The 21,351-nt window shown below is 43.2% G+C and overlaps 1 protein-coding gene across 2 annotated transcripts in view; it reads right to left on the bottom strand.

Annotated features, from left to right (window-relative positions):
* The window catches only part of NSUN7 (NOP2/Sun RNA methyltransferase family member 7), a 139,311-nt gene that overhangs the window by 44,332 nt on the left and 73,628 nt on the right, over nt 1–21,351 (bottom strand). For both annotated transcript variants that reach the window (XM_033946886.1, XM_033946896.1), the window contains 3 exons: nt 18,002–18,212; nt 9,906–10,049; nt 6,795–6,896 (listed from right to left, as the gene is read on the bottom strand). In XM_033946886.1, coding sequence (XP_033802777.1) covers nt 6,795–6,896; nt 9,906–10,049; nt 18,002–18,212 — 457 coding nt within the window. The remainder of the gene's footprint in view (nt 1–6,794; nt 6,897–9,905; nt 10,050–18,001; nt 18,213–21,351) is intronic.

A 21,351-nucleotide genomic window follows, 5' to 3' on the forward strand; every position in this document is an offset into this window, starting at 1 on the left:
CCTGTCCTGTGATGAGTTGTTGCAGCGTGGTCTTTCCTCTCCAGGCCTTGCTTTTGCTGCTTGTCAATTACGGCATTATGTGCAATCCCTCCCTGGGGATTCCCTTTCCTTGGATTTTGGGCTTCGTTTTCGTGCCTTCGTGGAGGGGGAGGAGGATTCGGAGCCTTGGATCTCAGTCTCCTATTTTCAAGCACAGCTTGGTGCCCTTGGGCCCCCTCGAGATTTTTCCTTTGTGTTGGTGGCCTGGCAGGGGGATTTGGGGAAGGAGCTTGGGGCGGATTTTTTGCTACGCGCTCTTAAACGTATCCCAGTTTTGGTGCATAGTGCTGAACTCCGAGAATGCCACTTGTTGAGAGCATATACCTCCCAGAGTTGGGCCTATCATATGGGTTGTGTCGCTACCCAATACTGTCTTACCTGTACCACGGAGGTGAATTCTTATTATCATGGCCTTTGGAGTTGTGAAAGTATTCAGAGCTTTTGGGGGGCTTTGGCTTCCTTTCTTCAGGGTCTGTTATGAGTCTGTTTGGGGGGGAGGGATGAGGTTTGGGATGCATTGTACCCTGGGAGGACATCAGAGCCCAGTCCTCTTGTCTGCTGTGTTGCATTCGTTGCTGTGTGGTTTTTCTTGTTAATAAAAAACAAGATTTAAACATAAACGATCTGGAAATTGGTACGACGAGCGAGATGATTAAATTTGCAGATGATATGAAGTTATTCAGAGTAGTGAAGACGCAGGGGGACTGTGAAGATCTGCAATGTGACACAACCACGCTCAAGAAATGGGTAGCGACATGGCAAATGAGGTTCAACGTGGATAAGTGTAAGGTGATGCATGTCGGTAACAAAAATCTCATACACGAATACAGGATGTCCGGGGCAGTACTTGGAGAGTCCCCCAAGGAAAGAGACTTGGGAGTACTGGTTGACAAGTCAATGAAACCGTCCACGCAATGCGTGGCGGCAGTGAAAAAGGCGAACAAAATGCTAGAAATGATTAAGAAGGGGATCACGAACAGATCAGAGAAGGTTATCATGTCGCTGTACCGGGCCATAGTACGCCCCCACCTGGAATTCTGCGACCAGCACTGGTTGCCGTATATGAAGAAGGATACAGTACTACTTTAAAGGGTCCAATGAAAAGCAACTAAAATGGTTAGGGGGCTGGAGTTGCCGTACAGTGAGAGATTAGAGAAACTGGGCCTCTTAAGAGGAGATTGAGAGGGGACATGATTGAAACATTCAAGATACTGAAGGGAATAGAGAACAAGAGGGCACTCTCTAAAGTTAAAAGGGGATAGATTCGGTAAGGAAGTTCTTCTTCACCCAGAGAGTGGTAGAGAACTGGAACGCTCTTCCAGAGTCTGTTATAGGGGAGAACACCCTTCAGGGATTAAAGACAAAGTTGGACAGGTTCCTACTGAACCAGAACGTACTCAGGTAGGGCTGGTCTTGGTTGGAGTGCTGGTCTTTGATCTAGGGGCCGCTGCGTGAGTGGACTGCTGGGCATAATGGACCACTGGTCTGACCCAGCAGCGCCAATTCTTATGTTCTTATATATAAGAAATAATTCTGTCCCAAAGAAACGCCTTAGCTGCCTCCCAAAAAATACTATCAGAAACCTTCCCGCCCATGTTGGTGTCACAATATTGGCTCCATTCCTCATTAAAATAGATATGAAAATGTTTGTCCAAATAGGGGGTAGGATTAAGGCACCAAATGCGATCATGCCCATGGCCCATGGCCATTGCAAGGTGAGTTACGGCAGCATGATCACTGAAGGGAACATCAAGAATATGGGTGTGCACCACCAACCCAATGGACTGTGAGGACACCAAAATATAATCCAACCTAGAGTGAGTATGGTGCATCCCTGAATAAAAAGTAAAGTCCACCTCACTCGGATGATAGGCGCGCCACATGTCCACTAAGCCCAGCTCACTCATCAAGAAATTAATTCCAATCTGCTCATTATTACTCTGCACCACCCCCGGGGGGGGGGGGGTTACAATCCGCAGAGGGATCGCTGGTAATATTGAAATCCCTAGCGACTATGAGTTCGTAATTGGGCAAGGTCAAGAGATAGGCCAGAATCTCCCAAAAAAAAGAATGAGAGTAGACATTCAGGGCATAAACATTGCACAGAACCACTGGTCGATCCTGGAGAGTGCCAGCCCAGAGGACATAACGACCCTGGGGGTCAGTAAGGATCTCATGTGGGACCGCCACCACTGCCTTGTTGATAAGAATAACAACTCCCCGTTGTCTAGAAGTAAAAGAAGAATGGGCAGCCTCCCCCACCCAATCCCACACCAGTTTCATATGCTCCCTAATAGTGAGATGCGTCTCTTGCAGGAGAGCTACAGACACATTGAGGGTTATATTGGTCAGGTCAGCCTTACCCATGGGATTTACAAAGAGAATGTAACAGAGAGATACACAGCATTTATCTTCCCCAGCAGGCCTCCCAGCTGGGCCCCCAGATAAAAAGGAGAAAAACACCCCAGCCGCTGAAGGACAACCCACCCGCCTCCCCACCCCTCCCCCATTCCCCAACCCACCAAGCGACCATCCAGACTCCAAGAACAATCATAACTCACACCACAAGCATACTCCACTGTTCCCGGACAATCCTCCCACCCCTCCCCAAAAAGCCCTCCCATCCCAACCATATTTAAAACACACCAAAGAGAATGCTCACTCCCAAACCCCCCTAGGCTCAGAAAAAGACCCAAGAAGAAACATCAGCCAAAACTAAGAAGAATGGTCCCAAAAAGAGGAAACCAACATATACACACACAGGTAAGTCCCAAAATCAGAGAGAAAATAACTACCACTGACCCCCAGGGCAGGATTAATTCGTCGAGGGCCCCTAGGCACACAAGTACACTGGGCCCCCTGCCCCGCCCCACCTCACCATGTGCCTAGGCGGAAACAGGAAGCTACATCAGAGGGAAGCTTTAGGCAAGCAGTATTGCTTGCAAAATTACAATTCCCGTTGCCTTTCTTACCTGCGTTGCTTGCTTGTCTTACTTTCCATCAATGGTGGGGGGGGGGGGGGTGCATTGCCAATCAATGCTGGAGGGGCCCATCGCCGTTTGGAAAAAACAATGTTGATGCTCTCCTTCATCGGGCCCCCCTGACCATTTTGGGCCCTAGGCACATGCCTACTTGGCCTATTGGTTAATCCTGCCCTGCTGATCCCCATAGTAGACTGAGGTAAAAGAAAGAGAGGGTAGATCAGGCACAGAACAGCCTTTTCCCCCACTCTCCCCTGTGGAATCTACAGCAACAGTCCCACATAGAAAGGACCAACAGAGTCCAAATGGAGGCCCATAGTGGCTCACTCAAATCCCCTCCAAGAGCATATACCAGGATGGTCCTCAAGGGTCAGCCCAACTTGCATCCAGCAAGCCAAAGGACCTGAGCAGCCCCCTCCAGTCTAAAGAACATCAGAGTCAGAGGCAGATAGCCGGCTCACAGGGCCCCAATGGAAGCTCAGAGGCAGTTCAACAGAGGTTAGTATTGCACCCCTGTGTAGCGTGGTCCATTCTGAAGGCACAGTCCACCGGGGGAAAAGAACGAAAAAAGAAGAAACAAGCCAGGCATCCGCAGCATAAGGCAACCAAGGGAAGTAGATCACCAGAATGCCATGAACCTAAGGAAGGCAAGCCAGCGTCCCACAGGCCACCGCGGAGCAGGACACAAAAGTCACGGAGCCGCCGCTCCCTTCATTCCCTCTGTATAGGTCTTGAGATCTGCCAGGGTGTCACAAAAATGAGGCCCAGATGCCTCCTGAATGCGGACTCGAGCAGGAAACAGCACAGTGAAGGGGACCCTGCGGTTCTGCAATTCAGGACAAGTAGGGTGCCAGGGCACGAAGACTCGCAGCCATCGCTGACGAATAGTCATTGAAGAGTAGCAGATGTGTTCCCTCGTATTCCAGTGAGCCAGCCTTCCTGTAGAAGTTCAAGATATGATCTTTGGTGGCCGCATTCAGAAAGCGGGCGATCACGGGACGCGGCCTGGTCTCACCCTGGCAAAGGCCTCCAATTCGGTGAACCCGTTCCACCACCGCACGATTCCCCGCCATGTCCAGTCCCACCTGTGCTGGCAACCACTTTTTCACCAAATTCCATAGGTCCGCCTCGCGCACCCACTCCGGCAGACCAAGAACCCGCAGGTTGTTTCTGCGCCCACGGTTATCCTGGTCCTCTAAGCGAGCTTGAACGGTAGAGTACAGAGTCTCTAGGGCACATATGTGATCCATCTCCTGAGTACCCCGGTCCTCCTGCGCCGATACTCTCTACTCCAGCTGAGCAATTTGAGACCCGTGCCGCTCCACACTGTCCTTCATCTCCTCCATGTATGCCTGGAACAGTGAGTTTGTCATCAATGAGGGCCGAGAGGTGCCGCAAGAGCTCCCGCAGCGTCTCTTCTTGCAGGGTGACGGTGTTCCGCACCAGAGCTCCCTCCGACGCCATTTTGGGGGAGAGCATGGTCTGCCAATATTTGAGCGGCTGCAGGGCCTTTGCCGGCATAACACTGCTCGCGCTCGCCGAATCGCCCCGATTTGCACTCCCGCTTGTCCCCTTGGATGAACAGAGCTAGGAATGCAGGTAAAAAGGGGGGGGGGGGAAAAGACTCACCGTGCCAGTTTAAAAACAAGAAAAGGGTAGGGGAAGGTTGGAACTATGGCAGAGAGCCACTGTTCAACAGCGCGTCATAAAATAATTTATGTTTATACTTAAAAGTTTTTCAAAAGCCAATCTCTGTCCGAATCCAGTGCTAACTGGACAAAGAGTGTAGCAGCCATCACCAGCTTAGAATCTGAGCTCTCCAAAATATTTGTTAAATTCAACATGTCATTTCTGGAGCTTGTTGATCTTCAGGTGTTTCCTTCTTCTCTACCGGGAGATAGTACAATTTTGAAACTGGGGGATAACGCATTTTGGGTAATCTTCAAAATCTCAGTGAGGTACCTCTTGAACATATCAAGAGCAGATGTTGTTATTAATTTTGGAAAGTTAATTAGTCTCAAATTATTTCTTCTTGATGCGTTCTCCAACCCTGTTTGCTTTTTTGGCTGCTGCCACACATTGGGTGGAATGTTTCATTGTATTGTCGACGATGACACTCAAATCCTTTTCTTGGGTGCTAACTACCAAGGTAGTATCTGGTAACTGTGATTCGGGTAATTCTTTCCAATGTGTATCGCTTTGCATTTGTCCACAGTCTTCCAATTTCCTAAGGTCTGTCTGCAATTTTTCACAATCCCAATGCGTTTTAACAACTTTGAGCAGTTTAGTGTCATCTGCAAATTTAATCACCTTGCTAGTAGTTCCAATTTTTAGATCATTTATAAATAAGTTAAATAGCATCAGTCCAAGTATAAATCCCTGCGGCACACCACTATTTACCCTCTTCCACTGAGAAATATGCCCATTCAACCCTACCCTCTATTTTCTGTCTGATAACCAGTTCTTAATCCACAATTGGACATTGCCTCCTATCCCATGACTCTTTAATTTTCTCAGGAGTCTCTCATGAGCAACTCTCAAAAACTTTCTGGAAATCTAGATACACTACATCAACTAGCTCACCATTATCCGCATGTTTATTCACACCTTCAAAAAGTCAAACAAATTGGTGAGGCAAGACCCCCTTAGGCTGAACCCATGTTGACTCTGTCTCATTAAATCATGTTTATCTACATGTTCCACAATTTTATGTTTTATAATTTTTTCCATTATTTTGCCCAGCACAGAGGTCAGGCTTACCAGTCTGTAATTTCCAGAATCTCCTCTGGAACCCTTTTTTTAAAAATGGCATAACATTGGCCACCCTCCAATCTTCAGGTACTGCAGATGATTTTAACTACAGGTTATAGATCACTAACAGCAGGTCAGCAATTTCATGTTTGAGTTCTTTAAGAACCCTGGGATGTATACCATCCAGTCCAGGTGATTTATCACTCTTTAACTTGCCAATTTGGCTTAGTACGTCTTCCAGGTTCACTGAGATTTCTTTCAATTCCTCCACCTCATCATCCTTGAAAACCATTTCCGGTTCAGCTAGATTTCTTACATCTTCTTCTGTAAAGACCAAAGCAAAGAATTCATTCAATCTCTCTGTTATGGTTCTATCCTTCCTGAGTGCACCTTTTACTCCTTGTTCATCCAAAGGTCCTTTTAGGTTTTCTGCTTTTGATATACTTTAAAAAATTGTTACTATGAGTTTTTGCCTCTTTGGCAAGTTGTTCTTCATATTCTTGTTTAGCTTTTGAGGATGTGGCCCTTAGGATGGGTATATTCCTTCCCTTCACACATGGAATTTCTTTCCATATGAATTCCACACTGCTATCTGTGTTGCTCAAAATGTTTATTTTGTTCGATTCAATTCCCTCTTTAACATATAGCATAACCCTCTCCCCTCACCCCCCCTTAGAGCCCTAGCAGCTTTAGCCTTTAGGAAATTGTCCCATTCCTTTTATCATTTTTGTCACCATTTCTGTACTTTTTCTAATTCTGCTATATCTTTTTGGAGATGCGGCAACCAGAATTGCACACAGCATTCGAGATGTTGCTATACCAAGAAGTGATACAAAGGCATGATAGCATTTCATCTTTGTTTTCCATCTTTCCTGATAATTCCTAACATTCTATTTGTTCTCATCCTCCCACTTGTCCTTTCCACTTACACAATGTTTTTTATGAAATTACCCTCTTTCTGCATACAATGTGTTTTCTTATGGTGCAATAATGTTTTTTTAAACAAATTGTAATAAAACGTACATTTTATTGCATGTGTTAACTCTTGCATCTGTTGTCTGGCAAGAATGTGTAGCTTATCTTCTGCCACAGCTCCTTGAGAGAAATCCTGAAGTAACCCTGCATCTGCATGACAAAAAACAAACAAACAATAAAATCATTCTTTCAGCAATGTATATGGAAACACTGGCTTTTCAGAAATTATATTAAAAGTAATTTCAAGCATACATGCAAGTGGGTATATTAGTTTTGTGTTATTTTAACACTGTATGAAAGCTGAATTTGGTAAGTTTGTATACTGTCTTTGAGAAAAAAAAACCTTTTTTATACTGTGTTTCCCCGAAAATAAGACCTACCCCGAAAATAAGCCATTTCAAAACATCCTTTTTTTTCCTATCTTCATATTTCTTCCTATAAGTCCTTGGTGGTTGATTTTGATGTGTCACAGTTTATCTTGCTGAAATAGTCAACCTCCTTTTAGTTGCAACATAAAAAGGCTGCTGTCCAATGGGCGTTATGTCAGTTCATTTGAACCTGGTACATAACCAGGGGCATATTGAAAAGGAGCAAAATGTATTGCCTATCTGGAACTAATTTGGTTCTTAGGTACATTAGATAGATTGTGAGTTCACCAGGACTGAGTACCTGAATCTAAAAACTGCTTAAACAATCTCCACTGATAGGTGGTATATAAATAACAAATAAACTTGGAAACTTCTATAAGACGGCAATTCTTCCAGTTATGTTTTCAAAAAATAATTAACCTGTCTCAGTTGTGTAATGAGGAACCAGGGTATCGAACAACATGAAGAAGGTCAAAGTACTCGTACATTGAAACCAATCCAACAAAAAAAGCACAAAGGGGTTTGATGAACTGGGACTAGACTTTGACCCAACACGAGCTGTGTTTTGGCGTAAAACACTTGCATCAGGAGGCCAAATAAACAATACCTAACAATAATTGCACCAGAGCGCAGAACTGTTCTGATAAATTGCTGCATCCCAACAAACAGCAGGGAAGTAAGTGCCATGGTATTGCCCATATTGGCAGATCACCCACCTGCTGCTCAATGATTTACTAATCCTCTGCAATTAGAATGAAAAACCCTATAATAAAGCAGGAGAATAGTAAAGTCTGAAATGTGGTGCCCCCATGACACCATTCTGTTTAAGCTGGTTTTTAAAATATTTATCAATGATCTAGATATGGGAATAACTAGTGAGATAATTAAATGCTGATGACACAAAGTTGTTCAAAGTTGTTAAATCTCAAGAGGATTTGAAAAATTGCAAGAGAACCTTGTGAGACTTGAAGATTGGGCGTCAAAATGGCAGATGATATTTAATGTGAGCAAGTACAAAGTGATGCATGTGGGAAAGAGGAATCCGAACTATAGCTATGTGATGCTGGGTTCTGTGTTAGGAATCAATGCCCAGGAAAAGGATCCTATCAGCTCTTTCTTCACATACTCCTCCATTTTAATGAAGTCCACATGTTTGAAATCCAGAACTTTTGAGTTTTGTGTGGCTGCCTGCCACTTTGTTATATCAAATCAAACCATTTGAAGAAGATCACTACCGTCCAGGTGGGCACCCATTTGTCTGAGCAGAGCCCCTTGAAGGGCATCCATTATCTCTCTACTTCTTTCTGATTCTGCAGATGGAACTGGTAGGTTGAAATCACCCAGCAACAGTACTTCTCCTTTGTTCCCTAGCTTTTGGATATCTGCAACATGATCTTTATCAATTTGTTGCGCTTGAGTTGGAGGTCTGTAGTCAACACCCACATTGATAGAAGTTCCATTTCCTCTTTTCAAAGCTATCCATATCGCTTCTTCTCCTCCTCAGGCCCCCTGTATTTCATTCACTTGGATATTACTATTTACATAGAGAGCTATTCCTCCACCCTTTCGATCCTCTCTCTCTTTCCTAAAAAGATTATAGCCCAGTATGTTTGCATCCTGTCCATGGGAATCACTGAACCATGTCTCTGTGATTGCTGCAATATCCAATTCTGTCTCTAACATCAGGGCTTGCAGATCATGATTTTTGTTGGGAGCTGTACACATATGTTATGCACATACATCCATAAAGTCAACATTCTACCCCACTATTCTATAAAATCTTACTGTGTACTTGACAGACAGGCATACACATGGGCAGATCTCACATATATGTAACTTATAGAATTCAATTAAGTTATGCATGTTTCAGCAATATAGGCCTAAGCTTTATGACTGGCATTAATTGCTCATGCTTAAATTATAGGAGTATATTTCACCGGCTTCATTAGTATTCTATAAAATAAAGTAGATACAGAACAGGTACTTAAATATAGGCATAATTTATAGAACTGCCCTCCATGAGAGTAATTCTAGAAAAGGGAATCCACTATAGGCACTGATTAGGTGGCCTATTTTATAAAGAAAAGTAGGTGTCTAATTTTCATTAATACATACTTGTGCAACTGGCTAAAAGTGTGCATACTTTAAAGCACAATCACTTACATAAGCCTATAGTTAGTATAAATGCCTGAACCTAGATGTTAAGCATGTAAATGAAATAATTCTATAATTTATGCAAGTACCCGTGACCTCTGCCAAAACTTTGGCCAAGAGCATGCTCACCAGCAAGTACACACCATCAAAGCATAACACATTCACTTGATCCCAAATGATAAACAAAACAATAAGTCTTCCCCCTTTCTCACCTACTATCTCCTCCTCTACTCATCTAAAGCAGGAAGATGACAGCGGTGTTACCAGCCAGAACAGAGCCTGTGAATTAGTATGCGCTCATGAACACCCTATATTCTGCAGGTATGCATCCTAACAGGAAGTCTACTCAAGAAAAAGTGGAGCTTATGAACGTTCACTGACCTAACCTGACCACCACTATAAGGCATAGGTTACAATGGAATTGCAGAGAGGGAGAGAGAGGAGTGACCCTGTTTTTGACCCTATCCTCAGATGTCACTATTTGGAGTTTCAGTCCCCAGTTTGAGAAGCAATGGCCTACAACATATTTTCTATAACTGGCACTGAATTATGAGAATAATGTATCTGTATATTAACTAATGGCAAATTCAGCAAGTACTATATCTAAGAAAACCTCAATACTAAAATATAAAATTACCTCTGTGTTCACTTAAGATGAATTCTACAGGATCACTAACACCTGAGCCAGAGCACATAGGCAGCAACAGAATGATTTTTGCTTTCTGTAATCTGTGATCTGTTGGGTCAATGTCCATGAAATTTTCATGAAGCAATTTAATATCTAAAAATTAAAGATTAGATATTTGTGAAGCATGAAGAAACATGACACAGAATGACACATGCTGAATTACAACTCATAGAATGACTAAGTCTGTATGTTCTGCCTGTAAGAAGCTTTGACCATAACTGAAAACATGCTGAAAGAGAGAGAGACACATCAAAGGATACCCAATCAATCATTTCATCCTGACTATGGCCACTATTGCACTGACTAAAAATTATTTTTGTATTTAAATGCAACTCACTTTGAGATGTTACTGAGAAGATGTGAGCAGAATCCTAAATCATCCTCTTAGTTCAGGGGTAGGCAATTCTGGTCCTCTAGAGCCAGAGCCTGGTCAGGTTTTCAGGATATCCACAATAAATATGCATGAGATAGATTTGCATCTCAAGGAGGCAGTACATGAAAATCCATCTCATACATATTCATTGTGGATATCCTGAATACCTGATCTGGCTCCGGCTCTTGACGACCGGAATTGCCTACCCCTGTCCTAGTTGATTCTTTAATTTACCATGATTTCATGAGAAACATTAAATCATATAGCAAGGGTGTGATATTTCTGTTCTTTCCTTAGCTGCAGAATTGCAGGAAATGGAGGGCTGTGACTTGGTAACGATCCAAGTATAAACTCATAGCCTGGGTTTTAATTTTAAATTATACTTCTAGCAATTTACTCAAGGAAAAAGAGATTAGGTTCTTACCTTGATAATATCTATTCCAGAGATAAGGATGGTATGCTGAACCAAACGTTCACTGGGAATAGAAAGTTCCAGGACTCCACCTCTCATCCAGGTGGGAAACCCAAGAAATGCAATAACACCAGGCTTCTGTGCAAGATCAGAAACAGGCTGCAGAATCTTCCATCTGCTCCTGCGAGTCCATTGCAGGAGATACTGATCACTGTTTTCAGCACTTCCTCCTTCTCCCTGCTGCCCCCAGCGACAGCCCTATAGGAGGCAACAGGAGGAGAATGGGGAGGAAAACCCCCCCCCAACAGGAACTTGATGTGCTCATACCAAATAACACAATGCTCACAGACATGCCCAGGAGAGGAACAAAATTAACAACCCTTAATAGCAATAAGCCATAAGAAACCATAGATCTCAGGGGAAAACTCTATATCTATATACATACAATGTACAATTTCTTCAAAGTAATATTAGCTGGTAGAAAGTTCAGAGAAGCAACCTTCAGGCAGCAGATAGTCCAGGCAGGCGCATCAACAACGATGGGTGGGGGGTTCAGCATACCATCCCTAGCTACTGGAAAATATATTATCAAGGTAAGAACCTAATCTCTTTTCCAGTGCAATAGGGATGGCATGCTAAACCAAGGGATGTACCTAAGCAGTCCCTGAAACCCTGGGTGGGAGAGATAAGCCTGCCCACAAAATTGAGGCTCTAAAAGAGGAGCTCTCCTGCACCACCACGCCTACTCTATAAAATTTGGTGAAAGACTGAAGGAATGACCAAGTCACTACTTGGCAAATCTCATCCGGTGGAATAGTTCTAAATTCAGCCCATGAGGAGGCAACCCCTCTAGTCAAATGCACTTGAAGAGCGAAAGGAAGCAGCTTTCTGCAGACAATGTAGGAGCATGAAATAGCTGACCAAATCCATCCAGCCTCCCCTTCTTTGCTGGATTCATCAGAATGAAGAGATGGTCAAAGACATCATTTGTGACTTCCAAATACTGCAAGATAGCCCTGTGAATATCAAGCACCCTCAAAACTTTATCCTTCTTTCTAGAACTAGAGGGCTGGAAAGCCGGAAGTCTAACCTCCTGGTTGATATGGAATGCTGAGACCACTTTTGGCAAAAAAGAAGGGACAGTCCATATGGAGACCCCTGCATTCGTGATACAGAGGAAAGGACCCCTGCAGGACAAAGTTGCAATTCTGAGACACGTCTAGTAAAAATAATGGCAACCAGAAAAAACAACTTGCTAGTCAGGTAAATGAGTGTGGCCTCCTGTAAGGGCTCTAACAGAGGCTGAAAGAGCCTCTCTAGCATGGTGTTAAGGTTCCAGGAAGGACAGGGCTGGTGAACCGGAGACCTATGCCTCAGGGCACCCTTTCCAGATTTTTATACATAAGCTAAATAGCACTGGTCCCAGTACAGATCCCTACATCACTCCACTGTTTACTCTCCTCCATTGAGAAAAATGACCATTTAACTCTACCCTCTGTTTTCCATCTGATAAACCAATTCTTAATCCACAATTGAACACTGCCTCCTATCCCATGACTCTCTTTAATTTTCTCATGAGCCCCTCAGGAGCTTGTTCCACCCCTGCCTGAGACGTCAGACGCTGTATTGGGCTTTAAAACATAGCCCGGGAAAAGTCTTCTACCACCTACTGACTTGATTCTGATCGGGTGTGTGAGAGCTTGACCCACCCCTGCCTGAGACGTCAGGAACTTCTTCAAGTGGCACCAGCATGTCCTGTGGGCTGCTTGCCGGTGCCAGACTAGGGGGGGGGGGAAGTTTGAAGTTGTTCGGGTGGGGGATGCCGATTCGCGCGGGGGGAGCGATGCCGGTTATCAAGGGGGGGGGGGGGTGCTCGCAAATCGAGTCAACACTCAGTTTGCGAAACAAAATTAGCGAGAATGTTTTGCTCATCTTGCAAAACACTCGCAAACCAAGGTTTGACTGTATTAGAGACCTACTAGATCAGTGTTATTCAACCGCCGTTCCGTGGACAGCACCTCCATCAGGCCCAAGACAGTGTTCTGCAGATGCCGGTCCACAGTGCGATCAAAGCGGCATTTTCGAGCCGGCTCCCTTAGTGCTGCAGTGCACAAACCCGTGTGACAAGGCTCCTACATGCGTCCTGCACCTGAACCTGAAGCCTTCTCTCTGGCGTCGCAATGTCAGAGGGAAGGCTTCCAGATGAGATATGGGACGTAAGCGAGGAGCCGCTGCCCACAGCTTTGTGCAATGCAGCATTCAGGGAGCCAGCCTGAAGACACCGTGTTGATCGCACTGTGGACCAGACCAAAGATAACACCAGGGGGCAGGCCAGAAGGCAAGGCACAGCATGGAGGGAGAGAGACAACAACGGTAGGGGGAATGCTTTTATTTTTTTATTTAGTGATTGATTTACATCTATTGTCTGTTCAGGAAGAAATGCATTTGTTTCTTTTCCTCTGGGGTTGTACTGCTTGCAGAGTCTTGCATCTTAGGGTTTGTTTGTAAATATTAGGACTTTTAGTTTTTGGTCCTGCATTTGCATGGGGTTACCTGTTTTCTGGTAGGAATGAATGTTGAAAAGCATACAGTGTGCTTTGTGTATTTTAATTTTGTGGTTAACCATTACTGTATTTTTCGCTCCATAAGACGCACCTGACCATAAGACGCACCCTAAATTTAGAGGAAAACAAGAAAAAAAAAAACCATTCTGAACCAAATTCTCCCTGCCAGGCTCTGCACCCTGTCCCCCCTCCCTGCTAGGCTTTATACCGTTCCCCCTCTGGTGGTCTAGTGGTAGGCAGGGGCAGGGACAGGGTACAGATGTCAAGGCAGATGACTTTTTAAAATATGCAATGTCACCTAAGTAACAACTATAGAAGAAGACAAATATAGTGCAAAATATAGACAGCAGATATAAATTCTCAAAACTGACATATTTTGATCACTAAATTGAAAATAAAATCATTTCTCCTATCTTTGGTTGTCTGGTGATTTCTTTCTTTCCTTCCTCAAGCCCAACAATTGTCCCTTCCTTCCTTCCTCCTATGTTCCCCTCACTGCCTTCCAGCCTTTGTACTCTTCCTCCCCCCTCTCCCTTTCCCCGTTGTCTGGTGATTTCTTTCTTTCTTTCCTTCCACAGGCCCAAAAATTGTCCCTTCCTTCCTTCCTCCTATGTTCCCCTCTTTGTCTTCCAGCCTTTGTCTTCTTCCCCACCCACTCAGGCCCAACAATTGTCCCTTCCTCTCTCCCTTCTATGTTCCCCTCACTGCCTTCCAGCCTTTGTCCTCTTCCCCCCCCCCTCAGGCCCAACAATTACCGGTATTCCTTCCTCCCTCCCATGTTTCCCTCACTGCCTACCAGCCTTTGTCCTCTTCTGCCCCCACGCCTGCCCTCCCACTGAATTCAATTACCTCCCGCTGCTGCTGCTGTGAGGATACATCAACGAAGCAGCAGAGGCAGGGGTTTGGACTCCTGGCTCAGCAGCGAATCGAGGTTGCCAGCACGGCGTGAATTGTTGGGAAAGGCCAGGCGGGTGCAGCGATTGCACACTGCCGGCCCAGAAGTCTTACCCCTGACGTCAATTCTGATGTCGGACTGAAGGTCCAGGCCAGTCATTGGCTGGTCCGGACCTTCAGTCCGACGTCAGAATTGATGTCAGGGATAAGGCTTCTGGGCCAGTGGTGTGCAATCGCAGCACCCGCCTGGCCTTTCCTTTCCTCTTTTTATGCAGGCAGGAGCAGAGCCCAGGAGCATCGGCAGTGGGCAGTGATCGAAATAAGATAATGGCTCCGGGGGGGGGGGCCCGCGGGGGTTGTATTCGCTCCATAGGATGCACCCTTTTTTCCACCCACTTTTTTTGGGAAAAAGTGCGTCTTATGGAGTGAAAAAAAATGGTATGTGTTGTTAATATGATTATATTGTGTGTGTATATATGAAAAAATGGTGTTACAATTAGTACTATTATGGTGGCAGGGTCTGAGGCACAGATGGGCACGATTTAGCACAGTGTTCAACTGCCAGTCCGGGAACCGGTGCTAGTCCACAAAATAATTATTTTATTTCCGCCGGTCCAAAGGTATCAAATGGTTGAAGAACACTGTACTAGATGATTTAGATCCCGGTTTAATGTGTATCACTGAGACCTGGATTTCTCAGGAAGATATATTTTCTCAGAGTGAACTTTGTCCATATGGCTTTAGTAGTCACATGCAATAAAAGAGGTGGACTAGCATTGATTTATAAATCCTTTTTCAATGTGCAATTAGTGGACAAGAGCAGCCTCCTAGAACTGGAATATCTCTTGGTATCTGTTAAGGATGAATTGTCATATTATCCTTTGTGTATCCTCCTTTTATATCGCCCTCCAGTTCCATGGAATAAATCTAGTCCTCGTTACTAGAATTATTGCTAATTATTCAGTAAAATTTCAGAGATTACTTGTAATAGGTGACATTAATTTACATCTTGAGGATGTAATGACAAGGATACTCTTGATTTCATCTCCTTGCTTCACTCTCGGGAGCTATCCTTGCCCCAAGTGACACCTACTCATGAGAAAGGTCACCTTTATGGATCTTACCCCTCAGAGCTCTATTTTGATAATGTAGCAGAGGGTTCTGTGGTCTGACCATTATCTTGGTGAATTCACACTGCCTATCTTTATGTCTCATATACCAGAAAAGGTTCAGCACAAAAGAACTGTAACTTTTAGAAAGAAAATTAGTCCAGATTTATTCTGGACTCAAATTTTAAAGTTGTTATCTTGCTCTCCTAGAGAAGACTCTGTAGATGGCAGTTGGGCTAATTGGAGAACAGTTTCCAACAGTTTCCAGTATTTAACTCTTGCTCCACTTGTTACTAAATCCATCTCTCATTCCAGGAATTCTCCTTGGTTCACACCATATGATAGAGAACTTAAGCAAATGTAGAAAACTTGAACGAAAATGGAAGAAATCTACTTCAGACTTAGATAAACTTAATTGGAGGCTTACTGTAAGAAAATATAACTGAGTTGAGGAAAGCAAGAATAAACTCCTATGGAGGTAAAATTGCTAATTCTAATAATCAAAGTAGTACCTTATTTAGACTCTGGCGTATATTGACCAATTATGATCATACATCTTCTCAGGCTTCACTACCCACAGCAGACTCTCTTGCGGCGGCAGCGAAGAAAGCAAATAGGATGTTAGGCATAATCAAGAAGGGGGTCACGAGTAGGTCAGAGGATGTTATAATGCCACTTTATAGAACAATGGTCAGACCACACTTGGAATACTGTGTCCAACACTGGTCTCCATACCTTAAGAAGGATAAAATTCTGTTGGAGAGGGTGCAGAGGCGAGCCACGAAACTGGTCAAAGGCATGGAGAATTTAAGCTACAAGGAACGCCTCGAGAGACTGGGACTGTTCACCCTCGAAAAGAGAAGATTGCGTGGGGATCTGATAGAGACTTTTAAAATATTAAAAGGATTTGACCAAATTAACCAGGAAGCAGCATTACTGACATTTTCAGATGTGACAAGGACAAGAGGTCATAGCCTGAAACTGAGTGGCAGCAGGTTCAGGACAAATGTTAGGAAGTTCTGTTTCACACAACGAGTTGTGGGCGCTTGGAATGCTCTCCCGGAGGAGGTGGTGGCAGAGGCTACTGTTCTGGGTTTCAAACGCAAGTTGGATGCACACCTTCTTGCAAAACATATTGAGGGATATGGGAAATCCAGGTCTCCAACAAGGAGCACCTAAATGGGCCTCCGCGTGTGCGGATCGCTGGACTAGATGGACCTTGGTCTGTTCCGGTGAAGACGTTTCTTATGTTCTTATGTTCTTTTTTTTGAAGACAAAATTGTTACTATATTTCCAGCAGTGAACCTTGGTCTCTTTTTAAGGGATTCTAAGGGTAGTCCAATGCTGGTATTCATTTGACTCAGTATCTGAGTCTCAAGTCTCAAAACTTTGTGCAAAATTGATGAGATGCAAATGCATTCTTGATCCTTTCCCTCTTATCTTTTTACCAATATTCCTCCTCAGGCAATCAACTGATTGACTATATTATTAAATTACGCTTTGGAAACAGGATTTTTCTCGCATGATATGGGTATAAGTTTTACCCCCTTCTGAAAAATCTCAGATCGCGATCCAACTGTCACCTCCCACTATAGACCGATTGCTAACATATCTCTCTTAACTAAACTTATGGAATCAATTGTTGCTACCCAACTCTCAAGTTTTCTAGAGAAATTCTCTATTCTCTTGCCTTTTCAGCATGGGTTTCGCCCGAACTTCAGTACAGAAATTCTTTTGATTTCTCTCCTTTCTAAGATCCAACAGTTACAATCCAGTAAGAAACATGCTATCTTACTTAATTTTGATCTCTCTGCAGCTTTTGACATAATTAATCATAATATTCTATACTACCTGCTTTCAGAAACTGGCCTTGACCAACCTGCTTTCAGAAATTGGCCTGGACCAAAATGTCTTAGATTGGTTAGATAAATTTTTATCCTCCCCTTCTTATTCAGTTAATATGGAAGGTTCCAACTCAAAATCATAGAGAGCCGATTGTGGTGTCCCCCGGGGCTCTCCATTGTCTCTCCATTGGGCCTCATTGGTTCACATTCACACAACCAAGATTTGGGGCTCCTTTTACAAAGGTGCGTTAGGGCCTTAACGCGCGCAATAGCACGCGTTACATTCCCAAGCGCGCTAGCCACTACCACCTCCTTTTAGGAGGCAGTAGATTTTTGGCTACCACGCACAGTAATTTTGTGCATGCGCTAAAAACCCTAGCGCACCTTCGTAAAAGGAGCCCTTAATTCTCAGTTTTGGCCAAAACCAGGTAATAAGTTTTGTCGGCAGTTTCAGCTAAAAGTGGTTAGACAGTTTTAGTAGCAGTTCGGTTTTGGCCCAATACTAAAAAAAAAAAGCAATTTCAATTGGCCTTCAATTCATGTTAACAGTCTGGTTCCTACTGTGCCCTGCTACATCAAGAAGGGATGCAGCAGGCTGAGACAGGCTGTGTTGATGGGAAGGACACCAATCATATAGGATCTTGAAGTGGAGGTACAACATATAATGGCACAGGGACTAGCTGATATACAGTTGTATAAAAAAATGAATCAATAATTAAAGCATTTCCTGCAATTGAATAAGTAAAACTGGAAACCATATTTTTAAAGTTATCAAGAACATGAACAATATGAAGAAAAAGACTGAATTGCAAACAAAAGAAAATAGGAAAATACATACTAGGCACATACTTTTACATTCTGTTCGTGAGAACAGTTCCTGCAGTTCAGATTCCTTAGTCTCTGACTTTATCCCACATACAAAAATGTTGCAAGCAAACTGGTTTGTGAGCATAGACATATGGGCAAGAGTTAGCCCTGTGCATCCATTAGTTATTAAGATATCGTCATCCATGTTCAGTAATGCCTTTACAGAATGCACGGCAAGACTGTGATACTTATCCTAAAAGAAAATTAAAAAATACAGTTAGAACATATTCCATATGTTAACAAAAATTTGCAACATAAAATTATCAAACTTGCAAAACTTCTTAGATTAGTGGTTCTCAAACTTGATTAAAAGGGGATATGATAGAGACTTACAAGATCATGAAGGGCATAGAGAGAGTAGAGAGGGACAGATTCTTCAAACTTTCAAAAAATAAAAGAACAAGAGGGCATTCGGAAAAGTTGAAAGGGGACAGATTCAAAACAAATGCTAGGAAGTTCTTTTTTAACCAACGTGTGGTGGACACCTGGAATGCGCTTCCAGAGGACATAACAGGGCAGAGTACAGTACTAGGGTTTAAGAAAGGATTGGACAATTTCCTGCTGGAAAAAGGGATAGAAGGGTATAGATAGAGAATTACACAGATCCTGCACCTGTTGGGCCGCCACGTGAGCAGACTGCTGGGCATGATGGACCTCAGGTCTGACCCAACGGAGGCATTGCTTATGTTCTTATGTTCTCTCAGTTTAGATTCAGATGTGGAAAAGGAGTCAATAGGACCAGTGTAAAAATGGGAGAATAAGAACAGCAAACCTAGACTTACATGTAGCAACAGTATAGCAACTTATCAAATCAATGCTAAAAGTGAAAGAAGCTGTGGTAGGGTACAGCTGTGGGCAAGGGCCTCCCATCTGTACAGGAGCAGACAGTTTAAAACAAAAGAGAGTCTTATGCTTTTATTCATGCAGTTTGATTCACTGTATAATAAACCCGTCTTCTCCCTCAGGCAGGCAAACCAATTTAACATAAGTAATCTTTCATTGTAACCACTGCAAAGGTAAAGTCTCTAACAAGCTTGACAATCAGACTAAAAAATGGGTTCTAGCAGTCTGCTCTATGTATATAAAGGCCTGACCTACCTTGCAGGCTGTAATACTCAAACTCCTATAGCTACAGCTGCCCAGGTTTGGAAGCTTCCCTTAGCTACAGCTAGCAGGGTGCTGATGCTAGGCCTAAGGCATCCTGAATTGGAGGAGATGCCAGCCTATTTGAAAGCGCAGGTATTGGATGTGGGCTGGAAGAATGGAAATATGTATGTACATTTCCTTGAGATCCAGAGAGCAAAGTCAGTTGTTCTTTTCTATGAGGAAAGCATGTGGAATTTTTCCTTGGATAAATATTTGTTGAAAGCACAGATGGCAAGAATCTGTCGTAGATCTCCAATCTTCTTCGATATGAGGAAATACTTGGAGTAGAACCCCTGGTCCTTCTGCTGAGCAGGTACTGGTCCGAATGCATTGAGTTGCAGAAGGCCAAAAGTTACTGAAGAATGGGGAAATTCTTTGCTGAGAAATGAAAGAGGACTCTTGATGGTTTGTTTGGAGCAATTTCTCACAGATGAAGAGTGTGCCCTTTCTTCACCACCCATAAATCTCAAGTGTCAGTGGTGATGACAGTCCAACGTTGGTGGCAGTAAGTGCGTCAACCTCCGATAAGATGGGGTGGAAGTTGAAAAGGCAGAACTGTGGCTAGGCTCACTAGAAGCACAATGTTATGCCCATGGCTGGCCAGGGTATGGCATATGTGGCCACTTTGGCTACTATATGTGAATCTTCATGTCTGCTTGCTTTTTAGCTGCAATCCTTGTCTTACATCTGTGCCAAACATTTAGGCAGCCTTTCAACTAACTTTCGTGAGAGCAAGTTGTTTTCCACTTGCATTATATCTCCTGAACTGTTTCATGTCTTGCTGGGGAAGGTCCGAGGAAGGTTTCTCATGGTACTGCAGTTAGGGAGGGTTTGAGCACATTCCATCTGTGATAAGGGAGACACCTGTTGTTACTGCAGAAGCAGCAGTGTCTGTGAGAAAGAGACAGCCTGGTAAAATTTAGCACTTTCTGTGTTATATAAGACTGAGAGTCACATCTTAGACTTCGAATTCAGCTATGGCCCTGGGAACTATGTACTGTACCAACCTATTGATCGCTCAAATTCCCGATCAGAATCAGGCGGAACGTGGCAGACATGGTGATGTTTTCTATTCTGTGTATATAGATATCCTCTGCTTCTATCATGTATATTATCTGAAATCTGCACCATTTGGTGATTATCTGATGTTTATGCAATAAAGGATTATATTACTCTGATGCTTTTCTTGGAGGTTACTTTTACACCCTTATTAGAAAGATACGTGGCAGAACACACATGAATAAGCGTAGACTTATGCTTATAAGTTTCTGGGAACATTGGTTTCTAGTGCACTCTTGATCTTGAGTCCTGGAGGACATTGGTGTTAAAGTGTAGTCAGTCCAATAAAAGGCAAGGTAGATGTCCATTCAACCAATAAGAAGATCTTTATTCATAAAAGTAGTCCCAAGATCTTTATTCATAAATATAGTTCCAACTAGGATCCAAGTTTCAGAGTAATCAAAATGCCTTCATCAGGGGACACTGATAAAAACATTAAAAATACAAATATAGGCATATATAAAATTATGACATGATTAGAAGCAAAAAAATCAGAATACCAAACAAATGGTATATATCACCAAAAGGTATTCACTCAATATATCCCACTATCTGAGACTAGTTAGAGCAGGGTCCTAATACGGAGAAAAGACCTCAGTGTTCCCCGAGAGACAACTCGGGAAACTACTATGACAATTACTAAGTTGTCATAGAGAGCACATCCTCGGTCATAGAAAAACTCCATTAAAGTGCAGTAAATGTTTAAATATATGAGTAAAATCTCATTAAATAGAAATACTTGTGACAAAAAAGAAACCTGCACTTATCTCAATAATGTCCTCAGATATGGGAAAGATCACCGCTGCTCGATAGAACACACTCTCCTGGTGCAGAAATTCAATTCAGTGCAGGTTTCTTTTTTGTAGAGTAGAACTACAATTTATCAAGTAAAAGAGAGAACATATAGGGAAAGAACAATAAGGGAGGGAATAAAACTATGTAGCCCTAAAAAGGGCATTTAGGTCTCAAAAGCATCAAGAAAAAGAAATGTTTTTTAATTTGTCTTAAAATGGTGAAGAGTTGATTCTTCATGTAAGTGGACCGGAATATTATTCCAAAGAGATGGAGCGCTGACAGAGAAAATGGTGGACCTCATTGTGTTGATAATCTTCAAAGATGGAACAGAT

This window comes from Geotrypetes seraphini, chromosome 1, assembly GCF_902459505.1.
Source record: "Geotrypetes seraphini chromosome 1, aGeoSer1.1, whole genome shotgun sequence".
NCBI classification, from domain to species: Eukaryota; Metazoa; Chordata; class Amphibia; order Gymnophiona; family Dermophiidae; genus Geotrypetes; species Geotrypetes seraphini.